Below are 23,930 nucleotides of genomic sequence, written 5' to 3'. Positions count from 1 at the left end.
GCTGCCGTGTCTCCCTGTGGGATTTCCTGTTTATTTACCCCTATCTGAGTAAAACACACACACCCTGGATGAGAGAGAACCACGTCGCGCAACACACACACCCACTTAATCCAATGTGAACACACTGTATACAGAGGTGATGCGACACTGTCTTTTATTATATTATATTGTTAATTGCTTAAACAAATGACCTGGCATGTCAACTTCATTTTAATTGTCTTGTTGTGTGATATGATGCGCTTTAAGTTTTAACCACCTACATTAACCAAACTAGATGATGTTTATTTGAAAATGTTATAGGAATACCAGTGTTTTGTTCACTTTTTTTCTCTGTTTTTTGTCCCCGTGAGAAAAACAGCTTATAAATTAAACTATTGATGTTTATTTAAAAATGCAGAAAGGTTTGTGAGGTGACTTTTTAAAAGCAATAGTAATTATACTTTCCCATACAAAGTCACAGTGTCATATAAAATATCAAATAAAACCAAAACAAATATGACGAATGAAAACATAACGATTGAAATGTATTCATATACAAGGAAAGAAATAGACACAGTTTATTCCCTTAAAAATGTAGCTTAATGTTCACAAATGCACCTCTATACAAACGCACCCTAACTGGAAAAATGAGAAACAAAAAAGCTACAAAATGCTCAACATGTCACCAATACTTTAATAACCACAGGTATTTGGAGCTAACAGTATAAGCCCTCTGAGATTAACAGTGCAAATCAAACCAGAGTGAAAACTGCCTCCAGTCACAACCTCAATGCATTTATATTTCCAAAAGCAGATCCATATAGCTAGTGATGTCTTAAAGGGGTCATATGGCGCGAATATTTTTGTGTGTCTTTGGTGTGTTATAATTTGCCCATGCATGTATTAGACATGTAAAATTGCAAAAATTAAAGTGTCGGAACAAAAGATGCATTCTATCTAAAAGCGAATAAGAAACGCCTCGTGTAACCACACCCCCACAAATCTACATCAGTTTGTGGTATGATTTGACTAAGACCGCCCAAATGTATACGCAAGTAAGGTGGGCGTACCTGTCAGTACAATTGCTTTGGAACCTGATGTTCCAAGGTAAGAGGCGTTACATTTCCGTCTCACGCTTGCAGTATTCGACCAATCACTACGCACTGGTTAACTGGCCAATCATAGCACACCTCGCTTTTCAGAGCGACGAGCTTTGTAAAAAATCAGCGCGTTTCAGAGAGGCGGGGCAAAGAGGAGATACAAACATGCACGGTATGTGGAAAATACAGCATTTTTGAACCTTAAATCGTGTATACATGTCTAAAACAAACGATAATATTCGTTTTAGCCCTGTCATTTGACCCCTTTAAAGTTGGCAAATGTATAACAACTATTTGAATTACAGCATTTGACTAGTTCATCAGCATTTAATAAAATTAATTTGTTTAAAGTGAACGCGAACATTTTTATAATTTTAATCAAAATTAAAAAAGTGATTCATATATGAAAAATATAGCCCCGTTTATATTGTTCTTAATTTACAGCCCCAACTAAAATCAATTATAAAGAACATTCCTCATTTATTGTCCACCTAAGCTGTAATGTGATCTACACCTTTGTATACAAAACCCCAATACTGTACCTTTCAACCCCAGCATATTTGATGGCTGCCACACCAACCCGAGACCCCCTATCTGCTTTACTTGCAGTCACGTGACCCTGAAAAGCTTTCATCTACAAAAGCGCCGAGTCCTGCGGGTGTCTATAAAGAAGTGAGTAAAGTTTCAGTTTCCACAGTTAATTGTGGCGAATGGCATGATGTGGCTGTTGCTAGTGAAGCTCACTAAACCAGTTATCAAAGGAAACTTTCCTCAGGGAGGAGAGACTGGAGAGGCACGCTTTGATGAGGACTACTTTAAAGATCATCTCAGAAACATCTCGGGTGGTCTGATGGAAACATCATGTATGGATTACCCAACCGAGACATGTGGCATCGAGTGATTGTCCGAATCAGCTGTTGTAATGGGTAATGCTACAGTAACACTTGGTACATGATTAAAGTCAAATGAAAGACTGCGGTGGTGTTTTTTTCCAGACTGTGACATATTGGAGTAAAACGGCTTTTGGAATGAGGGAAAATGTAGGGCGGGGCTTTACTGAGTATTTCGGGAATTGATTGGTTTATTGAAAGTAGGAAGTCATAGTCCCCAGCCCAAATAGACCTTGTACAGTACCAGGTTTTATTACACAACACACTGCTCACCAGCTTCTGGAAGAGGTCGCCCACACATTGACAATGGCTCCACTGTTGCACTCTGGGTAAGAGGCCATCATAAAAGTCTTTGTGGATCTCGTGAAGCTCAGGCACTTTAAAGAAAATGGTTTCTATCTGCTGCAGGGTTAACACAGGCTGGGAGGTGGTGGCAGCTGCTTTCAGGGGCTTCATAGGCTGCGATAAAGAAAACAGGGTCAAAGGGAGTCGGCATGCTTCCATTTTTGTAATGTGCAGAGCTCAGCACCACAGTAAAAGGCCTTTCAACCTCTTTAATGAGTAAAAGTGTGGTAAAACATATTCAGAGATGCCTAAAAGCCATATTACTCACCAGTAAAAGTGCCTCCAAGTGGCTGAGATAGGTCTCCTCACTGGCCAGGATCCCTGATAGGACCCATTTCCTCATCTCCAGGCCTTTCTCTATGTCCAGCTCTGTCTGGGAATGTCCAGGGAGGTGAAAGTGCTAGTTACACAGATGGGCCAAAAACACATTCCAGACTACAAGACCTAGCAATTCTTCTGCAACTAATCCCTGCTATCGAGATTTACAGAGGTGAATTTAAAAACAGATAATCCCATATACTGATAAGGAAGATCTGAAATTACATTACAGGATTAGGGGCCGATCACATAGAAGGCATTTATTGCTGTTAGACGTGCCTCTTTTTAATTGTGTTCAGTTGGCAAGGAGCATTTTGCGTGCTGCTAATGCGCGCCGGGCGCCTCGCGTTTTTGCCTAGCGTTTTGCCTAGCGAGTGCCTGAAGTTGAAAAAAACTCAACTCTGAGCAAAAAAGCGCTTGACGTCATGCGCCTTTTTTCCCATTGTCCAATCGAATGAAAGGAGAGGCGGACCTTCCGATGTAGTGATGAAACTTTACAGTTGCTGGAGAAACTTGTGTTGGGTGACGCGGGTTATCCGAGCAAGGTCAGAGCAAACGCCCTCTGCTTGAACCTTTTTAAAGTTAATAATAATATGACAGTTAACAGCAAGAGCGCTCGCGCTATAATCCTTGACTGACAGGACAGCTGTTTTGGTGGTTACCTAACAACATAAAAAAAACGAGTCAACCATAAGAGCAGCGTGGCGCGCCTCGCGTTTTCGAACATGAAAAGCACGTACTATGTGATCGCCCGCTTATATATTTTGAGCTGTGGCTTAAAGGAACAGTTCACCCAAAAATTCAAACATCATTTTTCCTCATGTCATTCATAATCTCTATATGTCTTTTTTATATGGAACACAACATTTTGAGAAAATGTCTTTTGTGTGCATACAATGAAAGTCAATGAAAGTCAAGTTACCGACGTTCTGCAAAATATCTTCTTTTATGTTCTGCAGAAGGAAGAATGTCATGTACAGTAGGTATGACACAAGGGTGAGTAAATGATGAAAAACATTTTGGTGAACTATCCCTTTAAATCATAGCACAAAACCTACACACCACATGAAGGTGACATCGAAGGTTAGCCCACAATACTTGAATGTCTCTTACTGATTTAGTGGACTTCAGGGATCCCATGGAGGGGGTCTCTCTAATGCTTCTGCCCTTTGAATGAAGGCGCGGGGAGGAGTGGGAGTCATCTGTGTATGATGCAAGGTCAGGAGGCAAACGCTGGTCCTCCACTCTCTCAATGTCATAAGCATATGCTGGAGGTGGAGTACCACCGAATGGTACATCTGCAGATGGAGAGAGAGGTCAGAGGTCATACTTGAAGAACTGGTTTCATGCATATTTTTGTTTCATTGTACCTTTAAACTAAATCATAAATAATTCAAACCACAGGTAATATATAAATTCAACATTATATGAGTACGTAATAAAATATCATTATAATTCAATATAGCGTCAAACACACAAAAACTTGTTCTTGAGTCAAGGTTTTTATCGTAATTGTAAGTGCTTGAGCTAATCAATATATCCCTCACCAGAGACAGTGTCTCATACATCTTATTTCTTAATGTAATCCACACAGAAACCCAAGCTGAATAGCTTTTACCTCTTTTCCATAAAGACCTTGACATATCCAGTAATTGAAAGCAACAGATAAAGTCTGCCAAGCCAAGACAACAAGAGCCAATAGGGATTTATCACCCATTTTAAATGTATTTTTGGAAACATTGTCTACCATCTCTCGAAATCTCAGCCACATTTAAGCCTCTTGTTTATTATTTATGCATGACACAGCACCTTCATTATTCAAAAGGAGCGTGGTAAAACAACAACTGAATTGTAAAATTTCCTCTAATAGTATGACAACAAGAACTTTGAGTTCGAAAGCCCTCCAAAACACAATGTTTGTAATAAAATAAAATGCACCTTGTTTGAGAGAAGTGCAAATGAAAGACGATTATAATTATAGGCACAAGAGATGCATTGCTAATGCTATTTTACGCTAAACCTGAGGCAACATTTGGTTGAGGATTTGTTACTCCAGGGAATAGGAATGATGCTAATCGAGAGGAATTTAAGAAGGCCAAGTAGACTCGTGTCATTGTGCCTAAAGGCCGACACACACGAACAATGAAAGACTACACGAGTCATGCCTCTGTCCTGACAGACACTATTACTGGCAGTGAAAAGACAATATGAAACTTGGAAACGTGACAGCCCATTGGCGGAAATTCGAAACTGAAGTCAAAGCACTCCATTTAGGAGACGACTGACAAGACCCTATTGAGCGGAAACTAAAAGCTCCTAATCGCCCCAATAGCATATGAATAATTCAATGCCATTGTTCTTGTTTTAATTACCACTGATGAGGATTACATGGATGAATAGCTGCATTAGTGGTGCCATTTTAATATACCGAGCAGAATTAAAAATGAGGAACAGGTGCTAAGCTGTAGCCAAACAAATGCACTTCATACAGCCTATAAGAAACACACAAAAATCCATGCGATGCGATGGAGGCACGTAATGGGTAGTTTACTCAAAATCATACCTTCATCTGCGGCTCTCATATCTCAATCGTACTTCTGCATATTCAAACATGCTATGAGTCACCACAAAACCAATGATATTTGGCACCATTGATGGTAAATCTGCCACAGTGTGTCTATATAGACTATAATAATATGTGTAATGCAACAAAACTGCAGTCACAATATCTTTTGTTCTGGAAAACATTCTCCAATAGACCTCTGTTCGTGTTTAATGTAGGAAGGAAAGTCAAGTTTTAAAGCCTATTAACATGCTTTTGCATCAAATGTGTTTTCGTCTACACTGCCTCGAGAAATGATGAGATGAGATGAGATGATGAAATGTTTCGTGCAACAGCGATTTATTTCTTTGTCTGTATTTGTAACTTCTTAAGACTTAAAACAGACACTCATTTCCTGCAGCCTGTGAACAGCTCAGCACTGGGGAGACGTTGAGACAGAAACATATTGACTATGTGTTCTTCTTATCGGGTGTCCTGATCAGTTCAGTCAAGACTGGTCAAGTCTTCAGTCAAGTCGGATGCTGCTTTACAGGCAAGAGCTTGCTATGTGTAAACAAAACACACACAAAAAATGACCATATTATCAAAATGTGTTAAACACAGCTGAGATTACTATACCTCTTATTGGTTAACAAAAGCATTTTCAAACCAATAAAAAAAACATTTAATAACCAAAATATAAAGGCAAACGAATATTTAGAACATTGAGATTACAGAAAAGACACATGAATTTCACATGTGTACAACGTGTGTTTAACATGTGAAATGTGTGTTTTTGGAACATTTTGGCGTGAATCCCATGTGAATTCCCATGTGAAAAACATAGGATAACATGTAGAAACTCATGGGATGACATGTGCAACATGCGATCACATGTGGAGACATCACCACACGTCGCACATGTCATCCCATGGGTTTTTACATGTTATCCCATGGGTTTCACGCCAACATGTTCCAAAAACACACATTTCACACATGATCACATGTGTTTTTTGCACGTGTGAATTTCGTGTGTCTTTTCTGAAAGGGAAAAGTCTGTGAATTTCTGCAGATTCTGTATGAGGGCCTGTTCATAGCTTTCTACAACAAGAAAACAACACAACCACTGCTGTACATAACGCGACTGACATTAAAACCAAACCCACTTTAAAGGATGTGAGCTTGTTAACTGTGTTTTTATCCCATTAAAGATGAAGGCCAGGTAAATTATAGATACCATCTAACATACAGGACTGTACCGCACAGAATTACTGTACTACCACATCAACAAGCATCGTGCAACATGTCTGCCATGATTCCATCAGCAGTCAGTGGCTTATGTGGGATATGAGGACATTAAATGTGGGCAGTGATGTTAGGAACTGGGAGTTAAATCATCTTAGTGTGAGAGAAACAGGAAAGAGAGGGCTCCGGAAACATGAAGGCAGGCCTGCTGAGTGACCTGGCATAATGCCTGCTTAAAAAGTAAAGAGAATGATAGCCTGAACAAATAGAGAGCTGAAAAGAGAGAAGCAATGGATTACAGAGAGAGAGAGAGAGAGAGAGAGAGAGAGAGGAATGTAGATGGGAAAGCCATGCCAAAGGGCAGTCTATGTTCCTTTGTGATTAGCCACTAGTATTGAGGTTATGAGAAAAACAATTCCTGTTTCTAACACCAAAGCCATATTGACTGTGGAAATGGACATATTTCACAGGGGGGCGTAGGGCACATCCATACAAACATGACCTGATGTACCTGTTATGTAGTCATAGATTTATTTTTTACATAAAAAAAATCTAAACTATGATAAAGTGCATCAATATAAAAGGATTTAAATATATGATCATTATTTAAACTTTTTATATAAGTTAAGTAGTCGTATCTGGAGAGTAAACACAGTTGTCACTGTGACCATGAATCAGACATTGAGGAAGTGTGTATGGATGTCTGACCAAGACACTCAACTTTCCACAGGAAGTACACAAGTTTGTGACGAGGTCATACTTCCAAACGACAACACACATTTACACATATCCAACCACTCAAACCTGCAAACACTATCCCTTACAAATGATGCCAATGACACAGTGAAACATTATTATAAAAACATTATTTTTGCAAAGGTTTACTTTGATAACAAATATCCAAACTACCATCGATCATTATCCTAAACCTATCAAATAAAAATAAAAAAAACATGTTGATGGCGTGATTTGAGGGGCAGGACTATTTGTCTGTTTGCACAAAGTGTCATTTACACTATTCACCCTAAAAAAGCGAAGAAATTCCTTCCATGGAACTTCAGGTCTGCACATGCCCATCACGAGCAGCCGTCCCTCACATCACTGACTGTCATGTCTCTTCACATATAAAACCAAGAAGTCTTTCATAAAACAGAGCTGTCAAAAATGTCTTCCATTTCCTTGAAAGGAAACATCAATATCTGATAGTGTCTGAGATGATAAAGACTTAAAGCTGTTATACTGTATAATTCAATTTAAAGCAACAGATGGAGAGCAAAGTAAAACTCCTGAAGTAGACAGTGTTCACAGGCCGTCTGGTTAGTACTGCACAGCAGGGTGAACAAAGTGCAGACGTGTGGTGGCGACATCCGTGACAGCTCAACACGAGGCAGATTAGCAAATCATGAAGCAACATTTCAATCCTGCCGATACCAAAAAAAGTCAGTCCCCCCACTTAACACACACATACACAGAGATCATTTTAATCTGTGTGTTTGAATATGATCCCAAAAGCCACTGGAAAACACCACGTCTTTTCTAACCAGCTGCTCATAACCATCTTCTTCTCGAGCTATAAACTCCAAATGTAAAGTTTACTTAATGCCACATAAGACAGCATCTACAGCAATATATTATAACATTATCTAGAGCAGGGGTTTTCAAACTATGGTCCCGGGACCTCCAGGGGGCCTCAAGAAGTTTGCAAAGGGTCCCCAGAAACTTTAAAGAAAAAAAGTCGACCAAACATTGTCATGCCAAGTGTATATCTGTTTTTGTACTACATGCATAGTTTTCAGAATTGTTTATATTTGTATCTTTCTAATGAGTTTTTCTCACTATGGTTCTTTTTGTACTCAAAGTGAATACAAATACATTCGAAATGGCAATGTCTCCTCTCGATTCTATACATCCAGCAAGTATAGCCAACTATTTAAGTTAGGAAACAATATGTTGTCTTTATAATATCACATTGATTATTTAGCTAACAAAGTTTACTATGTTTCTTTACACATAAAAACGTAAAGAAACATTTTGTAAGGGACCTCCTTTTAGAAAGTTTAAAAACCATGCATAATGCATGTAAAAAGTTATAACTAGAGCTGTAAAACAATATGATATACAAAGTAAACCACTAAAAAATGAGCAATCGTGGCTATGTAAGTCAATTGTGTATTTTGTTTAATTCCATGTCTCTGAATCACAATGTCCAGGCTACTTCCAGGCAGATAGCTATAATTAAACACTCAGATGGGAAAAAAGGAGAAACAGTGACACAGCAGATCTTATCCAGAAACCAATCAAACAATTAAGCAATTATAAATTATGACATACTGTATGTGCTGTCACATCGGCAGAAAAATCCCCCATGTATTTTTGATGAGCGGTACACTCAGATTACTTAGATTTCAGCGCATATAAAGCATGCGTTCACTGCCACGTTTCACTGGCATAAAGTTGGTTTGACATTAAACTTTCGATATTCGTGAATTTAGGGACCATCTCTAAAGTTACATACACATTAAAATACCTTTTTCCAACTTCAATGCCATTTAAAGGGAATAACTTATACCCACAATACTAACTGCACAGTGTTCATGTGTGTGTCAGCTATTATGCACAACTTTTAGATTATTGAGTATTAAAACAAACCATCAAATCATATGCATATTAAAATATGTCTGTGCCATTGTTTGGTCTAAAGATGTTTTTTTTTTCCAAGGCATTTTTATTAAAGTATATAAATATCTTAATTTAGCTAAAGCAAAGTCCTGGATTAAGCTAAACCTTGTCTGCGAAACAGGGCCATAAAGCTCACACTGTGATTTATTCAAAAGCTCCATGGGAATGTATAATGACCCCAGACATGAACTGTGATCAACAGGACATATCTGTTGTATGAAAATATAATTTTTGGCAGGTTTACATCTGATTCCAACAATTAAACAAAGGATGTGGCATGTGCGTGTGTGGATTTGAAAGCAGGTATAGGCAGCACGGTTGTTTTATCTGGACCGTGCGGTTATTGTGTTGCAAATTTCCGTAACACCTCAAAGACCAACCGGTGGGCCTTTTTCTCCAGAAGGGAGACAATGTAAATATAGCAGACAGGAAAAAGCTCTTCAGCCATTCAACTGTTACTATTTTCGATGAAGCAACTTCCTGTTTATGACAGACCGTCTATAACTCTTCATCAACACCACTTAAGAAACATCGCAGAATAAAATCTAGCGTTATTTTTGGCAGTCACTCTTTTTTGACCTCTATTGGTTTTTTTTGCCAGTTTTTTTGTTTCTAAAGTACAACAAATAAAACAAAAGACATAAAGAAACGGAAGGGAACACGCACAGCGGAAGCAGCTCAATTGTCAATGTGATTTCTGTATGTTGCTTGTCTTCCTCTCTATTCTACATTTTAAATAGGTTGTGCAATATAAACTCTAACAGTGTAACGTAAAAGGTCAGTCAGTAGGAACTTGTGAAATGATAAGTTACACATAAAAACTGATCTACAGGCCTAGAATTACTTTCAATGCCAAAGTTTTGACACTTTGAGATAAGCCTTTTTCATTTAACTTCTCTATGATCGAATGTTCGATCACACATTACCTCGTATTTGGTAACATTTACTGGAACTTCACATTTCTCAGTTATTGTTTCATTATCATTCTTTTCCACATGTCCAGAAAAACAAATATGAAAATTGCACAAAGGGAGGTAAGGGTTTTTTGGACACAAACAGCTATTTCTTCATATATTTCACAAGGCATGTAGGAATGAGGACAGCCCATTTGTTTTCTTAATTTCATTTTCACATTCCCTATGGGCTATATGCATGCGTGACTTCCGCGTTTCACAGGAAGAACCCTAAGGTCCCATTGCTTTATAAGAAAGGCAAACAGCAGAGCCAGGTGAATGTGGGAGGGGAGGGGGCATTTATTCTGACGTCTTTACCCCACCAGTGTGTAATAACAGGTCTCAGTGGGGTAAATTCCATCATGACAGGTTTCCATATAACTGTGGGAACTGCCCCCCTTCATATCTTTCTGTGGAAGCTGGAACTGTAAACAGCATCACACTTAAATAGAGAAATCTGGCTTACGGTCTGAACTTGCTCACTGTGTTTGTTTTGTTTAATTTTTTTAAGTGGAGAATCAAGTGGTCAATTGGTGGAAAAGATTTTATAGACAAATAAGACAATGCTTGTAAATGTAGAACTGGCCACTACAGGGTTCCTGTTCGAGAACTTATGAGTCATGTTGAACATTGCATGATTACTGTTTATGAAGTCTGAATAAAACCTATGCTACTAAATTATTCTAATATGAACCTAACCGATAACATTTTCATTTCAATAAAAACTTGGGTATTAGAATGACCCTATATGACCCCTGTCCCCCAATCTGACAAACACTGTACCAGTAAACCGTGCGACTCCCTTCACATGCATCGATTTCATGAGATGCCTTTGAGAATAAGGAGAAAAGTTTGTTAAAAGTGGTGTTAAAAGGATTTGCTCTTTCAGTAAATCAATGGAGCTCTCAACAACATGCTCACCTGGGAGCCCTCGGTCACACAGCCGAGAGTGGAAATGGATTTTACCAGAAAGTCACGCAGACACAGTTCACTTTTGCTTGGCTACAAGCATCATCCAAAAAATAGCCTCCATCAATGGCAATTCACTTAGGACGGACAGTTGAAGAGCCAATATAAGAGCTGTTTAGATTCACACCAGGGGAAAAATAGCAGCCGGTCGATACTTACGTACTGTATATAGTTGTTACATGGGACAATGACCAATTCTGCACGAAGAGTGTTTGTTTTTTTCCAGCATGAAATGGTATTACTAATTCTGTGTCACCATAATGTCTGGCCCAAGATAATTCAGGGAGTGGAAAAGCATCACTGTGGCTAATATTCATAAAAGGCATTAAAATAGCAATGGCTGTGCGATATTTAGATGTGTCCTTCTGTGGGAAAAGCACATGGTGCTATCAACCACAGCCTCTTAAAAACCAATGGTTATCTTAAAACTCAGCTCGGGACAGTTTTTCATTGTAAAACCTCATTAAAATCAACCAATACATGAAAACAATTACAGTGACTAACTCTTATACACTTTATGCATGTCTAAACCAACTATTTGAACAATTGCACTGGTAAGATCATAAAACCTGTGGTTGGGATTCAAAAGCTTAATGCTTCAATAAATCAGCTGTGAAACACTTCTGCTTATTTTGCACTTAGATAGAATAGAGGACAGGCCAAATTTCAAGTGTTTAGAGTTACCACTCTTTACAGGCTGATCCCATCCACACACTGAATCAAGATAAAAGCTCAGGGCATGGGAAAGGATGGCACTTCTGTGGGACCTAAGCATCACATCTGTTCAACACACACCGCCTGCCGGTTTGGCTGATGGCCAGTTTGCTCCATCAAAACACTTCAATCGTCTAGTGTCTGGCTTTATAATGAATGAGGATGAATCAGGGGCCAGCCACCAACGTCATTACATTCTCTATTGTCAGACAGGTCAAAAAGAAACCTAATGAGAAAACAGGCTATAGTTATTAAACAAATGTAGGTAACACTTTAAAGGAGACATGAATTAAGAATAAATTTTAACCTGAGCTTTTGTTATATAAGAGGGAATCGTATTCAAGCGAACATCCTGTAAGTGTCACAACTGAAAACGCCCTTGTGACTGAAATTACAACTGTTACTGACACCAGGCCCAGCGAACGCCAGGTCCTGAATGCACGTCATAGATAGGTTGAACACCGCCTCCACAGAAGAATATCAATGACTACTTCTCTAGCCCCGCCCACTGGTTCGCGCATGACAGTACTGAAGTAACACAAGTTGCGCGGAACCAGATAGAGCGAGCAAACAATAAACATGCCGTTAAAGATCGCAAAATATTGTGCAGTGCCTGGTTGTGGAAGAACACAGTCGCTCTATAACCTTCCTTCGGATTCCGACATTAGTAATGCGTGGTTGAAGTTTATTTTTAAAGACGATCCAGCTCACATGGGTAAAACATTGAGCGTTTGTTCGCTTCATTTCACCGCGGATTCCTTTGTGAACAAGGCACAGGTCGACGCTGGATTTGCGGAGAGACTAAAATTAAAAAGCAGTGCTGTATCGTCAATATTGGATCCGATAGGAATGGCGCAACAGTCTTATGTGAGTAAAAATTTTTGTACTATTGCTTTGTTAGAGATCGCTTGATATGCCCTGATAGCCCTATTCGCACGGGATTAGTATTACCTGGGGACCTCTAGCCATTTGTAATAATTGCAGAGGTTGTCTGTGATCTTAATCCCGTGCGAATCTACCATGTCTGTTATTTGTAAAGTAAAAATTCCCCCACAAATTACCTACCATATTTTGACGAACACCGAGGTCCTGTGATAATATTAGTCCCGTGCGAATCGGCATCTCTGCGATCTGGCGGGCTCATATATTATTTTTCAAGGTTTATCCACCATTTGTGATTAATGAGGCTGTTTTGAATTGTTTTGATATTATTTCGGGTGCTGGGTCATATCCATACCTGCCAACACTGTCGTTTTGGCCAGGAGTCTCCCGTTTGTTCATTTATCATGGAAACTCTCGTAACATTTGAGACCCGCAGTTGCGGTGATCTTCTGTCCGGTTCGCGATCACGGGTGTCAAATGCTGACAGGTATGGTCATACATCATTAAACACCATACAACTACAGGCTATACAAACTATACGCAAAGCCTTGCCATCACATCCGGGAAGTAAGTCAGTAAATTTGAGTAAAATCACAGGTTTCACTTATCCCGTGCGAATGCGTCACATGAAATACTGATGTGGGGAGGTAATTTCTAAATCACAAGAGGTCCAAAGATAATACTAATCCCATGCGAATAGGGCTAATGTGTAACCTAACGTTTCGTGTCTAACCAAATTCACAGAAGGCTCCAACTAAGTTTACTGTGCAAACTGCTATCAAATCATAGCAGTGGGCATTTACTTCCAAGTATTCAATGCGGCACGCCCATTAAAACCGAGCGTTTGTCGAGCCGGCCTCAAAACCCGGGTAGAAAATAGCCTATTACTTATTGATTTTGATGTTTTTGAATGTAAAAACCATGCGAACGTCATAAGTAGACCTCATACAACAGTATAAAACAATAAAAAAGGCCAGTTCAAGACACCTTTAAGGATGTATTTGTAGTTAATGCATTAGCTAACATGAACTAACAATGAATAATACTTCTACAAAATTTATTAATCCTACTTCATATTAAAGGCAAGTTCTGGTCGTGCGTAGGACCTACGCCGTAGCCTCTACACCGTAGGCAACGCAGCAGTTTTCCTTTATACTTGTGCGTCAGTTTCCGCATTGACAGGCAATGACCACTAGGCATCAGTGTCCACGCGTGTATTGCTTGTGTAACCAAGACAAGAGCCAAAGAAGAAGCGGCTCGTTGTGTACGCTTTCTGAGAAGCATTAGCAGTGATAATGGCAAGTAAACAGTTACTTTTGTTGCAGCTTGTGATGTTAAATACAGAAGAACGAATAATTTACTTAGATAATTCATTCAGAAATGCGTTTGAGTAAACATGGCGCTATCGCAGAGTTTTTGAGCTTAGGGAGGGGTTCAAACAGACCAATCACAGCGCTCGCGTTGAGTTGTAACATTTTTGGCTACGCAGAGCTAAGCACAGCCTACGGCATAGGTCCTACGCACGACCATAACTTGCCCTTTAGTTTCAGTATTTAAAAGTATTTTCCATGCATTTTGCTTTCACTCAAAGCAACTCGAGGTCGCATTGGAAGTACACATTTTGTGTTTCCCAGGGATCAAACTCATGATCTTATGCTCAACTGAGCAGGAACAGGTCTAAAATGTTGATGTTACCACAGAAAACCACACCCACCAAAACACACCCTTAACTACACAAAGTTGCCACAGTGGAAACCATAAAATCTACACTCAGTGGCTATTGGTTTTGCTTCAGGATCCACAGGCTGTGACATCAACACGATAATTAGTTTTGCGTTCCTCGCTACGCATAAACTGCACGATTTGTTGCATTCAATGCAATTGCATTGCTCTTTCTCAGTTTTCAATTGGGATTGTATTCATTTCTATTCATTGTCATTTGAGCCATTTTTGGGTTGTGATCCACCGTCGCAGCAAATCACATGCCGAGCATTAACATAAAGAACATCTACGAGGAGATAAGAGCAGCTCCACAAAGAAATCTTAAATCGTACAAGTTGCACATTTGACCTCCAGGCTACACTTAACCACTTTGCACACACACATGATTGCGTACCGGCTCCCGGGGGGTTGTGAATGTGCTCGTGGGCCACTTTATATTTCATAGGCAGTGTATTTACCACATCTCTCAAGCAGCTGAGAAATTCCATAAACACTTTAGGGAAGGAGCACAGAAGGCCCTTTCAGACTCTCCAGGGATGTTGGGCAAGTCCTGGGGATCAGAGCTCACAGTAGGGAAACAGTGGAAAAAGAACTTTGTATTTTTACAGGCTTTTGCTTGATGAGGTAAGTGGGGAAGGCGACGGTAGGAAACATCTGAGAAATTATTAGTAACAGAAACTGGTTGCGCTTATGGTGTAGAGTTGGGACATGTAAACAATTACAGACAAAGACTGGTTAGTAAGACACCTGTGAGAGATGGAGGGATAGTTCAACCAAAAATAACAATTTTGTCATCATTTATTTACCCTCATGTCATTCAAAACCTGTATATGACGGAACACAAAAGATATTTTAATAAATGCCTCAGTGGTTTTGTGTCCATACAATGGCGGCCAGTGTTGTTTGGTTACCAACGTTCTTCAAAATATTCTTTTATATTCTGGAAAAGAAAGATGGTCATACAGGTTTGAATCGAGATGAGGCTGAGTAAACAATGAAAGAAATTACATTTTTGGGTGAACTATCCCTTTAAAAGTTGGCCTCTGAAGGAGCATCATGTCTTTGCAGACTAGTATCAAGAGTAGCGTCAGTTCTGGCAGGTCACGTGAGGCTAGCTTGCATCAGCCGATCACATGAGGTACAGCTAATCAACGTTAACCAATAGTCATACAACACATACTAGACTGCGTCCTATTTAAGTTGCTCCTTATGAGCTGCTTAATCGTGCTTAATCAGCTGCTTTCTTTGCTCCTTATCAGCTGCTTAATCGTGCCGCACTCAAAACCCACCTCCATCCCCATCTCCTCCATATCTGCTTGTATCTGTCGGATCATTTTAATTAATCTTGTTACGCATCATGAACTGTTCTGGTTCCCCAGGTGGGGACATGGATTGCTGCGGTCCCGCTCTGTCCATGCAAGGCTTCATGGACAGGTGGAGAGTTTGCCCAGAACAGTTTCATTCCGCTAACCTTAAATATTGCAATCGTTTAAATATTTGAAGACAGTGGTCCTGACAGAAATAATAAAATTATATTCATATATTTCTCAAGCAGCTGAATTTACAAGCATCTATGCAACTTCATATGTATGGATAACATTGTGAACTGTACAATAAATCAAATAGGATCATCTAAAATGGGCAAAAACAAGATCATTGAAGAAAAGGGAGCCAGTCCCCCTGTTGTTGTGAATAACGAACGTGGACAGAAAGAGAATCGAGTCAGACAGGTTACGCGGTGGGGAAAGAGCAGGGTGGGGGGGTTTGTAGCAGTAGAGAGGGACGGGTTCAGAATTAGGACATGGAGATGACACGGCTCAGCCACACACAAAGAAAATTACAGTAACAAGACTGTACTGTACAGAAGACCTCTGGGGAAACACATCACTGTGCTAATGAATGAAGGAACGAGAGCCATTCAGTTTGAATGTTGAATACATTCAAGGTTTTATGAATTTAAGTAATAAAACTTTACAAATGCAACAGGAAGGCAGACAAAAGCACTATAATTATAAACACCAGTTTAGCCGGTTATTCAGTGACCATCTGAGGTGACAACACCATTGGAATCTTCTCAAAATTTACTCACGGCAACAAGGTTCCTTGTTTCCTGTAGGAGTTGAGAGTACTTCCTTGCATGCTTTTTTAAAAACAATACAAACAGTGTAGTTTTAACAAAGAAAAGATAAGCTTTGACGCTGTTTATAAGGTCCATAAGCTTGTACTATCCGTTACAAATAAATATTCAAGTCTGCTATTAGTATACTTCTTTTAAATTAAAAAGCAGACTGAATGTATAGTTTTATGTATTTTTCAGAAATATACTTAAAATTGCACTTAAGTATACGTCACCTATACTGACAGAAAAGTTTATGTATATTTGGTCTATACTTTATTTCACTCAATCATTAGATGTAAATGTAAACGTTTACACGTTTATATAGTATATAAATATTAAAGTTCTTTAAAAACTTTCTGCAAGCGATCAAACTAGTCAAACTAGTAGTTTACTGAGAGTATACTTCACACTCCAAGTACTTTCCAAGTAGTTTATTTCAAATACTTTCATAAACTAAAAATGTGCTAAAGGTATTGAACAAGTCAACTTGTCACAACACTTGTAGGACAGTTGCAGTGCAAATGGAAAATGTAGTTGTAAACTAGATGTGTACTCAACATTTACTACTGTACACATACTGTAAAGTATACTTAAAAGTAGTATTAAAACAGTGGTATTAAAACAGTACAAGTAGGCCTATAGGAATATTATAAGTATATTACTACAACATTGATATACAGTAAGTATACTTTCTACATAAAGTATACTTGAAAATATACTTTAACTACTTTTCTGTAAGGGATATGTGTAGTGCACTCGTAAATGTTTACAAAAAGGCAGGATTACATAATGCAACTTTTACAGTCTGAAAAATATTATGTGTAAAAATGTGTAAAAAATGTCGAATAATGTCGACAAATATAATGAATAAATATTATAATACGAAATATAATGCCATTTATAATAGAGAAAATATACATCAATTTTGCCAATTTAAATGAGTTTACAGTAGATGTTTTGTACAGTACATAGTGACCACACCATCTCTACCTACACATGGATTTACACAAGCACATCTGTGCCAGCCGTCTTCTATATAAATAACATGCTTTTGTGTTGGTGTCATTGGAAGCGGGCATCTCCGCCCATGAAATGACAATGAGAAAGATCTGCTCTCTGCCCTGCAGCTGGTGATGGTAGTGCAGGACTCTCTGAGCCTGTGCCAACTGGATCCAGGCCAGCCTTGCCTCATCCCTGTCCCATGTACATTGTCCAACCCCCAGGACAACAGGTGACGCGGAAACAGACATCTGCATCGGGCCGCAAAGTGTGTCTTTGGGCATCGGTAGAACAAAATTAAGCAGTACAGACCACATAAGTAGACTGTTTGAAAAGCAAATTACACGCGCCGGTTTGCCGCTGCCGCCCGGCTTTGCATGCACATGTTGCACGTTTGATGTTGCATGAGGGGTAATTCTGATGTCTAAGCTTTCGTTGGATTTACGAGTTCTGGCAGATGATAAAATAAAGAAACAAGGAGGTGGATGAATGCCAGCAAATACCTCTCTCTATTCCCAAACTCGTACTGAACTCAGTACACAGATCCTGCTTTTAAATACTTATGCCTTTATATATTACAATGTTTTTTTGTAGAATTTTACTGCATCTTTGTTTTTGCATTATTGCATTACATATTTGAAATGTGCTTGGCTACAATGACTGTTTGGATGAAATGCTGGTTATATACCAAATGTCAAGAAGAAATATTTAGATTTTATTTTAGCTATAATGCCCAGCCCTGTGTTCTTCCACTTGTTAGCAGAATGACCATATAACTCATAAGTATTTCGCACAAGAACCCATAACCTCAAACCAGCATAACCAAAGCACATCTTAAGAGAACTGTATGTAAGAGCTGTAACAAAGGACTGTTTATTCTAATAATACAGGCAGGATTAGCATGTGTGCCAGGACCAGTCTGTTCCTAAGAGGTGACTTTAACACTGGAAAGCGCCTGATCTACTTCTTTCATAAGATTTGATATGTTTAACCGCAGAGGAAATCTTGGGAAACATTTTATTGTGAATGTTATCATAAGGGATTACCCCTAAGATGTCTTAAATAAATAACTCTTGGCATGTGTCGGAACTTTGGTGAGGGCAAAAAATATGACATAGGTTATATATTCACATTAAAAGCCTGCCTCAAAGTGAGTTCACCCAAAAATGAAAATCTGACATCATTTACTCACCCCTGGTTGTTCCAAACCTGTATAAATTTCGTTGTTCCACTGAACACAAAAAAGGTATTTAGAAGAATGTTTGTATCCAAACAGTTCTGGTGCACTATTGACTTCCATAATAGGAAAAAAACTAGTATGGCCAATAGTGCCCCAGGACTCTTTAGTTTCCCATATTCTTCAAAATATCTTTTGTGTTCAACAGAACAAAGAATTTTAGACAGTTTTGGAACAACTTGAGGGTGAGTAAATAATGACAGAATTTTCATTTTGGGGTGAAGTATCCCTTTAAAGATGAAACTGACTAAATACATATTTTTAAGGAACTATCAAGGAAATTACCTCGATTTACACCAGCATGTTCTTGTTTAACAAACACACGTGGCTGGACCGCTCGCTGAGGTTTACATAAGGGAGGGGCACGAGCTGAGCGTGACTGAGATTTTAGACAACTGAAATGTGTGTACATTCTCAACGTCACATCAGACTAATACATACAGTATAATACAGCCTGCCCGAACTAACTTACAGGACTCGACCGTGCTTGTTTATGAATACCTTGAGGGCATTAGAGTGAGATTCCAAAGGAAACTTGGAAAAATCTTTGAGACTGCCTGAGGTTTTCTCTGTGGCTGTGTTCCCACTGGTGTAAATCACAGTCTATGGAGACCTGTCACTGAAAGTCAATACAGAGCATGCTCTTTATACTGATCATCCGCAATTTGTTTGTGGCCTGCTGACTTTGCAGCTCAGCACTCTCTCTCTCTCTCTCTCTTGCAGATTGCGTAGCTACAGCTGAGACACACACACTTTGGTTAAAACATGAATATTTATGCTTGGAACCTTTTTTAACATTTGTTCATTGTGACTTGATTTTCCATGTGAAGTAGGGCTGTCAAACGATTAATCGCATTCAGAAAAGAAGTTTGAGTTTACATATTATGTCTGTGTACTGTGCATATCAATTTTGTATTTATAAACACATATACACATACATGCATATACAGTATCTCACAGAAGTGAGTACACGCCTCACATTTTTGTAAATATTTTATTATATCTTTTCATGTGACAACACTGAAGAAATGAAACTTTGCTACAATGTAAAGTAGTGAGAGTACAGCTTGTATAACAGTGTAAATTTGCTGTACCCTCAAAATAACTCAACACACAGCCATTAATGTCTAAACCGCTGGCAACAAAAGTGAGTACACCCCAAGTGAAAATGTCCAAATTGGGCCCAATTAGCCATTTTTGTTGTCACGTGAAAAGATATAATAAAATATTTATAAAAATGTGAGGGGTGTACGCACTTCTGTGAGATACTGTACATAGTATTTAAGAAAAATATAAAAATTCATAAACGTTTATATATAATTTAACTTATTGGTAAATATACTGTAAATACACAGATATAAATATTTCTTTAAAGGGGTCAAATGACACGGCTAAAACGAATATTATCGTTGTTTTAGATGTAATGCAATGTGTCTACACGATTTAATGTTAAAACACGCTGTATTTTCCACATACCGTGGATGTTTGTATCTCCTCTTTGCCCCGCCTCTCTGAAACGTGCTGATTTTTTACAAAGCTCATTGCTCTGAAAAGCGAGGTGTGCTATGATTGGCCAGTTAACCAGTGCGTAGTGATTGGTTGAATACTGCAAGCGTGTGACGAAAATGTAACGCCTCTTACCATATTTGGAACATCAGGTTCCAAAGCAATAGTACTGACAGGTACACCCACCTTACTTGCGTATACATCTGGGCGGTCTTAGTCAAATCAAACCACGAACTGACGTAGATTTGTGGGGGTGTGGTTACACGAGGCGTTTCAGGCAGGTCTGGGTGAGCATTCGCTTTTACATAGAATGCAGTTTTTGCTCCGACACTTTAATTTTTGCAATTTCACGTGTCTAATACATGCATGGGCAACTTATAACACACCACCAAAGACACAGAAAAACACGTATTCGCGCCATATGACCCCTTTAAAATATGTGTTATGTTTTTGTGTTTATAAATTTATATGCAAAGTATGCAGACATGTATTATGTAAACACAAACTTTTCTAAATGTGATTAATTGCGATTAATCATTTGACACCCCTGCTTCACACGGAAAACCACACAGGATATTAACCCTTCACCCCATCAATGACCAGGAACTAATAAAAAATTATGCTGAGCTTTAAATTAAAATTTAATTATGCCACTTGCTAACTTTTCATCTGCAACAATTGCAATTGTTACACTATTTTGCTGTAATAAGGCTCACGTTAAAAAACAAATTGGTATTAGCATTCAAACCTACAAGGTCCTCACGCAAAGAAAATATATTTACAATATTGAAATTTATTGAATAATAAAGGAATTGCTACTGTTCATATTTTGAAAAACATAAGCACTAGGTCCCAATATATGGAAATGTATTATTTAATATTCCATTATATTCGGGTGGTTGACAAATAAACTGTACTGTACCATGTGAGACAGCAAAAATGTAGAAAACAGTTAACTGTTAATAATATATTATTTTTATATTATTAATATATCAAATATATACTTAACATTCTGTATCTTCATTTCAGATCCTAATTTGTTGCTTGTCATTGGCGTTCCTCCCAACCCCCAACAAACAAAGAGGCCTTGCTGAATTCATCATGCTACATGACCCCTTTAGGTCAATTAGCCCTCAGCAGGACAACAACACTGATGCGTACTGATGCATAAACTCTCTTGAGTGGACAGACAGTGAGTTACTGCACTGCCTCAAGCAATTCAAGCTCTGCAGATCAGATCAACGCTTTCTATCAGACCGAACGGAACGGTGAGGGGGAGAACCCACATGGACTCATAGAAAGACAAAAGAGGGCTAGGACTGTTGTCTCAACTCTATAAACAAAGAAATATTGATTTCTTTAAATTGATTTCATAGACTGGTCAATATATGAGGGCAGAGTCAGACAGATGTTGGCACTATAATGAATACAACTTTTGTCTTTTATTATTACACTGTGTGTGTAGTATCTACATGTGAATACAGCCTATCAAACAACCCAAGTAAACACTGCACGTACACTACTAAATACAAAAACAAACACTGTTGTCAATAAAAAAAGTTGTCTTACCCAGATCTCCATGGAAACTGTTGAAACTGTTAGAGCTTCCATCCGAAGGCCAGATCTTGCGAACACCAATGACAGAGGCGTCTGAGAGCAACAGATGTTGCTTAAGACGTTTTTGAGACTGAGGTGTTGGGGGGCTGCCACTCTCAAACGACTGCTGAGAATTCTGGGAAGGGGAGCGACTCTTCTCCCGGTACATGCGGTAGGTGGTGGGACTTGGGGACACGTGGCTGGACTGACCCGAAGAGAAGTCTTCCTCACTGGATGTCAGATTTTCATTGGAGCTGCAATCAGGTGTATAGCCATCCTCGAAACTCCCAGGCGAGTAAGATCGCCTAGGCCACGTCAGGTGCAGGTCCTCCCCATTTCCCATAATGCCCCCCACATAAACGGTCGTATAGGGCTGACAGTCAGAAGGGTGCCAGTTCTGCTGAGGGCCCCTTTGAGACTCTGTTTTCCCTCCATTAAACCTGATTAAATTGTCTTTAAGAAACTGATGATTCAGATCAGCATCCTCATATTCACAGTTGCAGATGTCCTCCATGGCTCGCTCATAAGACCGCTCTAGTTTACGATCATCCACGAAAGCAGTGGAGAGATTACCCGGTACAGAATGCAAGGACCTCTTGCGTTCCATCTGCATTGCCTGACTGCCCAGACTACTAATCTTTTCCGAGACGTTTCTGTCGTTGACTCTTACGAGACCTTTTTCATTGTGATATTCCATATTGACATAATAAGGCCTCTCACTCTTTTTCTCCCCAGATGTTTGTGAATTGGCCCTCCTAATACGTTCAAAGTTTGACCTGATAGCAGCAACCCCCAAGCTGGCTTTCTCCTTTGGTGGTGAATCAGGAATGCCCTCCGCCACATGATGTGCAAGACCACGGCCAGCAATGGCCCTGTGGGGAGCATCAACGCTCCTTTTTTTGGACGGAAACATCCCATCTACTTCCCCATCTTTGTGTTTGTGTCTATCCCGGTCCGAGACATCACCACCCACCTCCTCAACACACAGCTGAGCCTCACCACACTCCTCTGGGGATAGACCTGCTGTTGTTGTGTGCTTTGAGTTAGCTGGGAGACACCTGCTTCCATCAGCCTTTCCCTGATGGTGAGAGTTTGTGGGTTCTGGCTTGTCACCATCACATTCTGAGACCTTACCGAAGCCCCATCTCTTAGCATCATGGCTTCTTTTCTCCTTGGCCAAGAGCGTTTGGAGGTAGATCATTCGAAAACGCTCTTTGTTCACCTCCATCTCCAGTCTCCTAATAGAGTTTCTGCATTTCTCCAGCTCCTGCTCAACATCTCCAATACAGTTCAAAGTCATTTCGGGAGGATCTGAGTCAGGAAACTGAGCTTTCCACGCTTCCACAAAGCCAACAGACTCTACCATGGTTAATCGTGGATTGATCACTTTTTACTTGACAGAAAAATCGTCAACATACCTTCCACATTAATATCTAGTTGTTTCTGATAATACATAAAGCCATTGTGTTTGACAGCTTCACGTCGCAACTTCACATCGTGAATTTTGTTCTGTCACGAGCGCGTACATTACATTACAGTAACATCATCTCCGCACCTGACGAACACTTCTAACGTTACTCTGACAAACTCTCACCTCTTTCTTTAAATAACAGCGAGCAGGACGGGTACATCCAGGTGCACTTCGAAGCTCCGAGCATTTACATCCGAGTTTCGTGGCATTTAAAAGGCAAATGTTGAGAATTCCTTGTAAACAGCGTTTCGCTTGAGAAAATCACTTCTCACTCACATTGCTTAAATCTCATCCTAATGGTGCTTAATCCAAAAGAGTTGCGCGAGAATGACGCTGTTTTCTCTCAAACGTCCCTATTTCAGAAAGATATAAGATGTGTACCTGCATCGCTTTCCGCCACTCCATAAGATCTGACTGTAGTCTGTTCTCAGCTCTCTCTCTCTCTCTCTCTCTCTCTCTCTCTCTCTCTCTCTCACGCACGCACGCACGCACTCACTGCTGGTGCAGGAAGGGGTGGGACTAATAGACCGAGTACATGCTTAATAGTGACAGCAAAGACTGTTTTTATTGGAAAAAAACGAGAGAGTCGATTATTCTTAAAAGAAAGAAAACTAGCAAATAGCAGACTTGGTTTATCTCTATCACTACAATCCCACCAGTTTAA

The 23,930-nt window shown here is 39.4% G+C and overlaps 1 protein-coding gene across 1 annotated transcript in view; it reads right to left on the bottom strand.

Moving 5' to 3' along the window:
• si:dkey-91m11.5 (PH_BCR_vertebrate and RhoGAP_Bcr domain-containing protein) overlaps nucleotides 1-23,718 on the bottom strand; it is a 38,049-nt gene extending 14,331 nt beyond the window's left edge. Inside the window, exons 1-4 of the mRNA XM_057356563.1 lie at nucleotides 21,769-23,718; nucleotides 3,746-3,930; nucleotides 2,583-2,687; nucleotides 2,243-2,428 (exon numbers count right to left, since the gene is read on the bottom strand). Coding sequence (XP_057212546.1) covers nucleotides 2,243-2,428; nucleotides 2,583-2,687; nucleotides 3,746-3,930; nucleotides 21,769-23,161 — 1,869 coding nt within the window. The 5' untranslated portion in view covers nucleotides 23,162-23,718. The remainder of the gene's footprint in view (nucleotides 1-2,242; nucleotides 2,429-2,582; nucleotides 2,688-3,745; nucleotides 3,931-21,768) is intronic.
• Between the last annotated feature and the right edge of the window lie 212 nt (nucleotides 23,719-23,930).

This window comes from Triplophysa rosa, linkage group LG17, assembly GCF_024868665.1.
Source record: "Triplophysa rosa linkage group LG17, Trosa_1v2, whole genome shotgun sequence".
NCBI classification, from domain to species: Eukaryota; Metazoa; Chordata; class Actinopteri; order Cypriniformes; family Nemacheilidae; genus Triplophysa; species Triplophysa rosa.
Note: the sequence above shows the minus strand (reverse complement) of the source record. Positions and strands in the feature narration are given on the sequence as shown.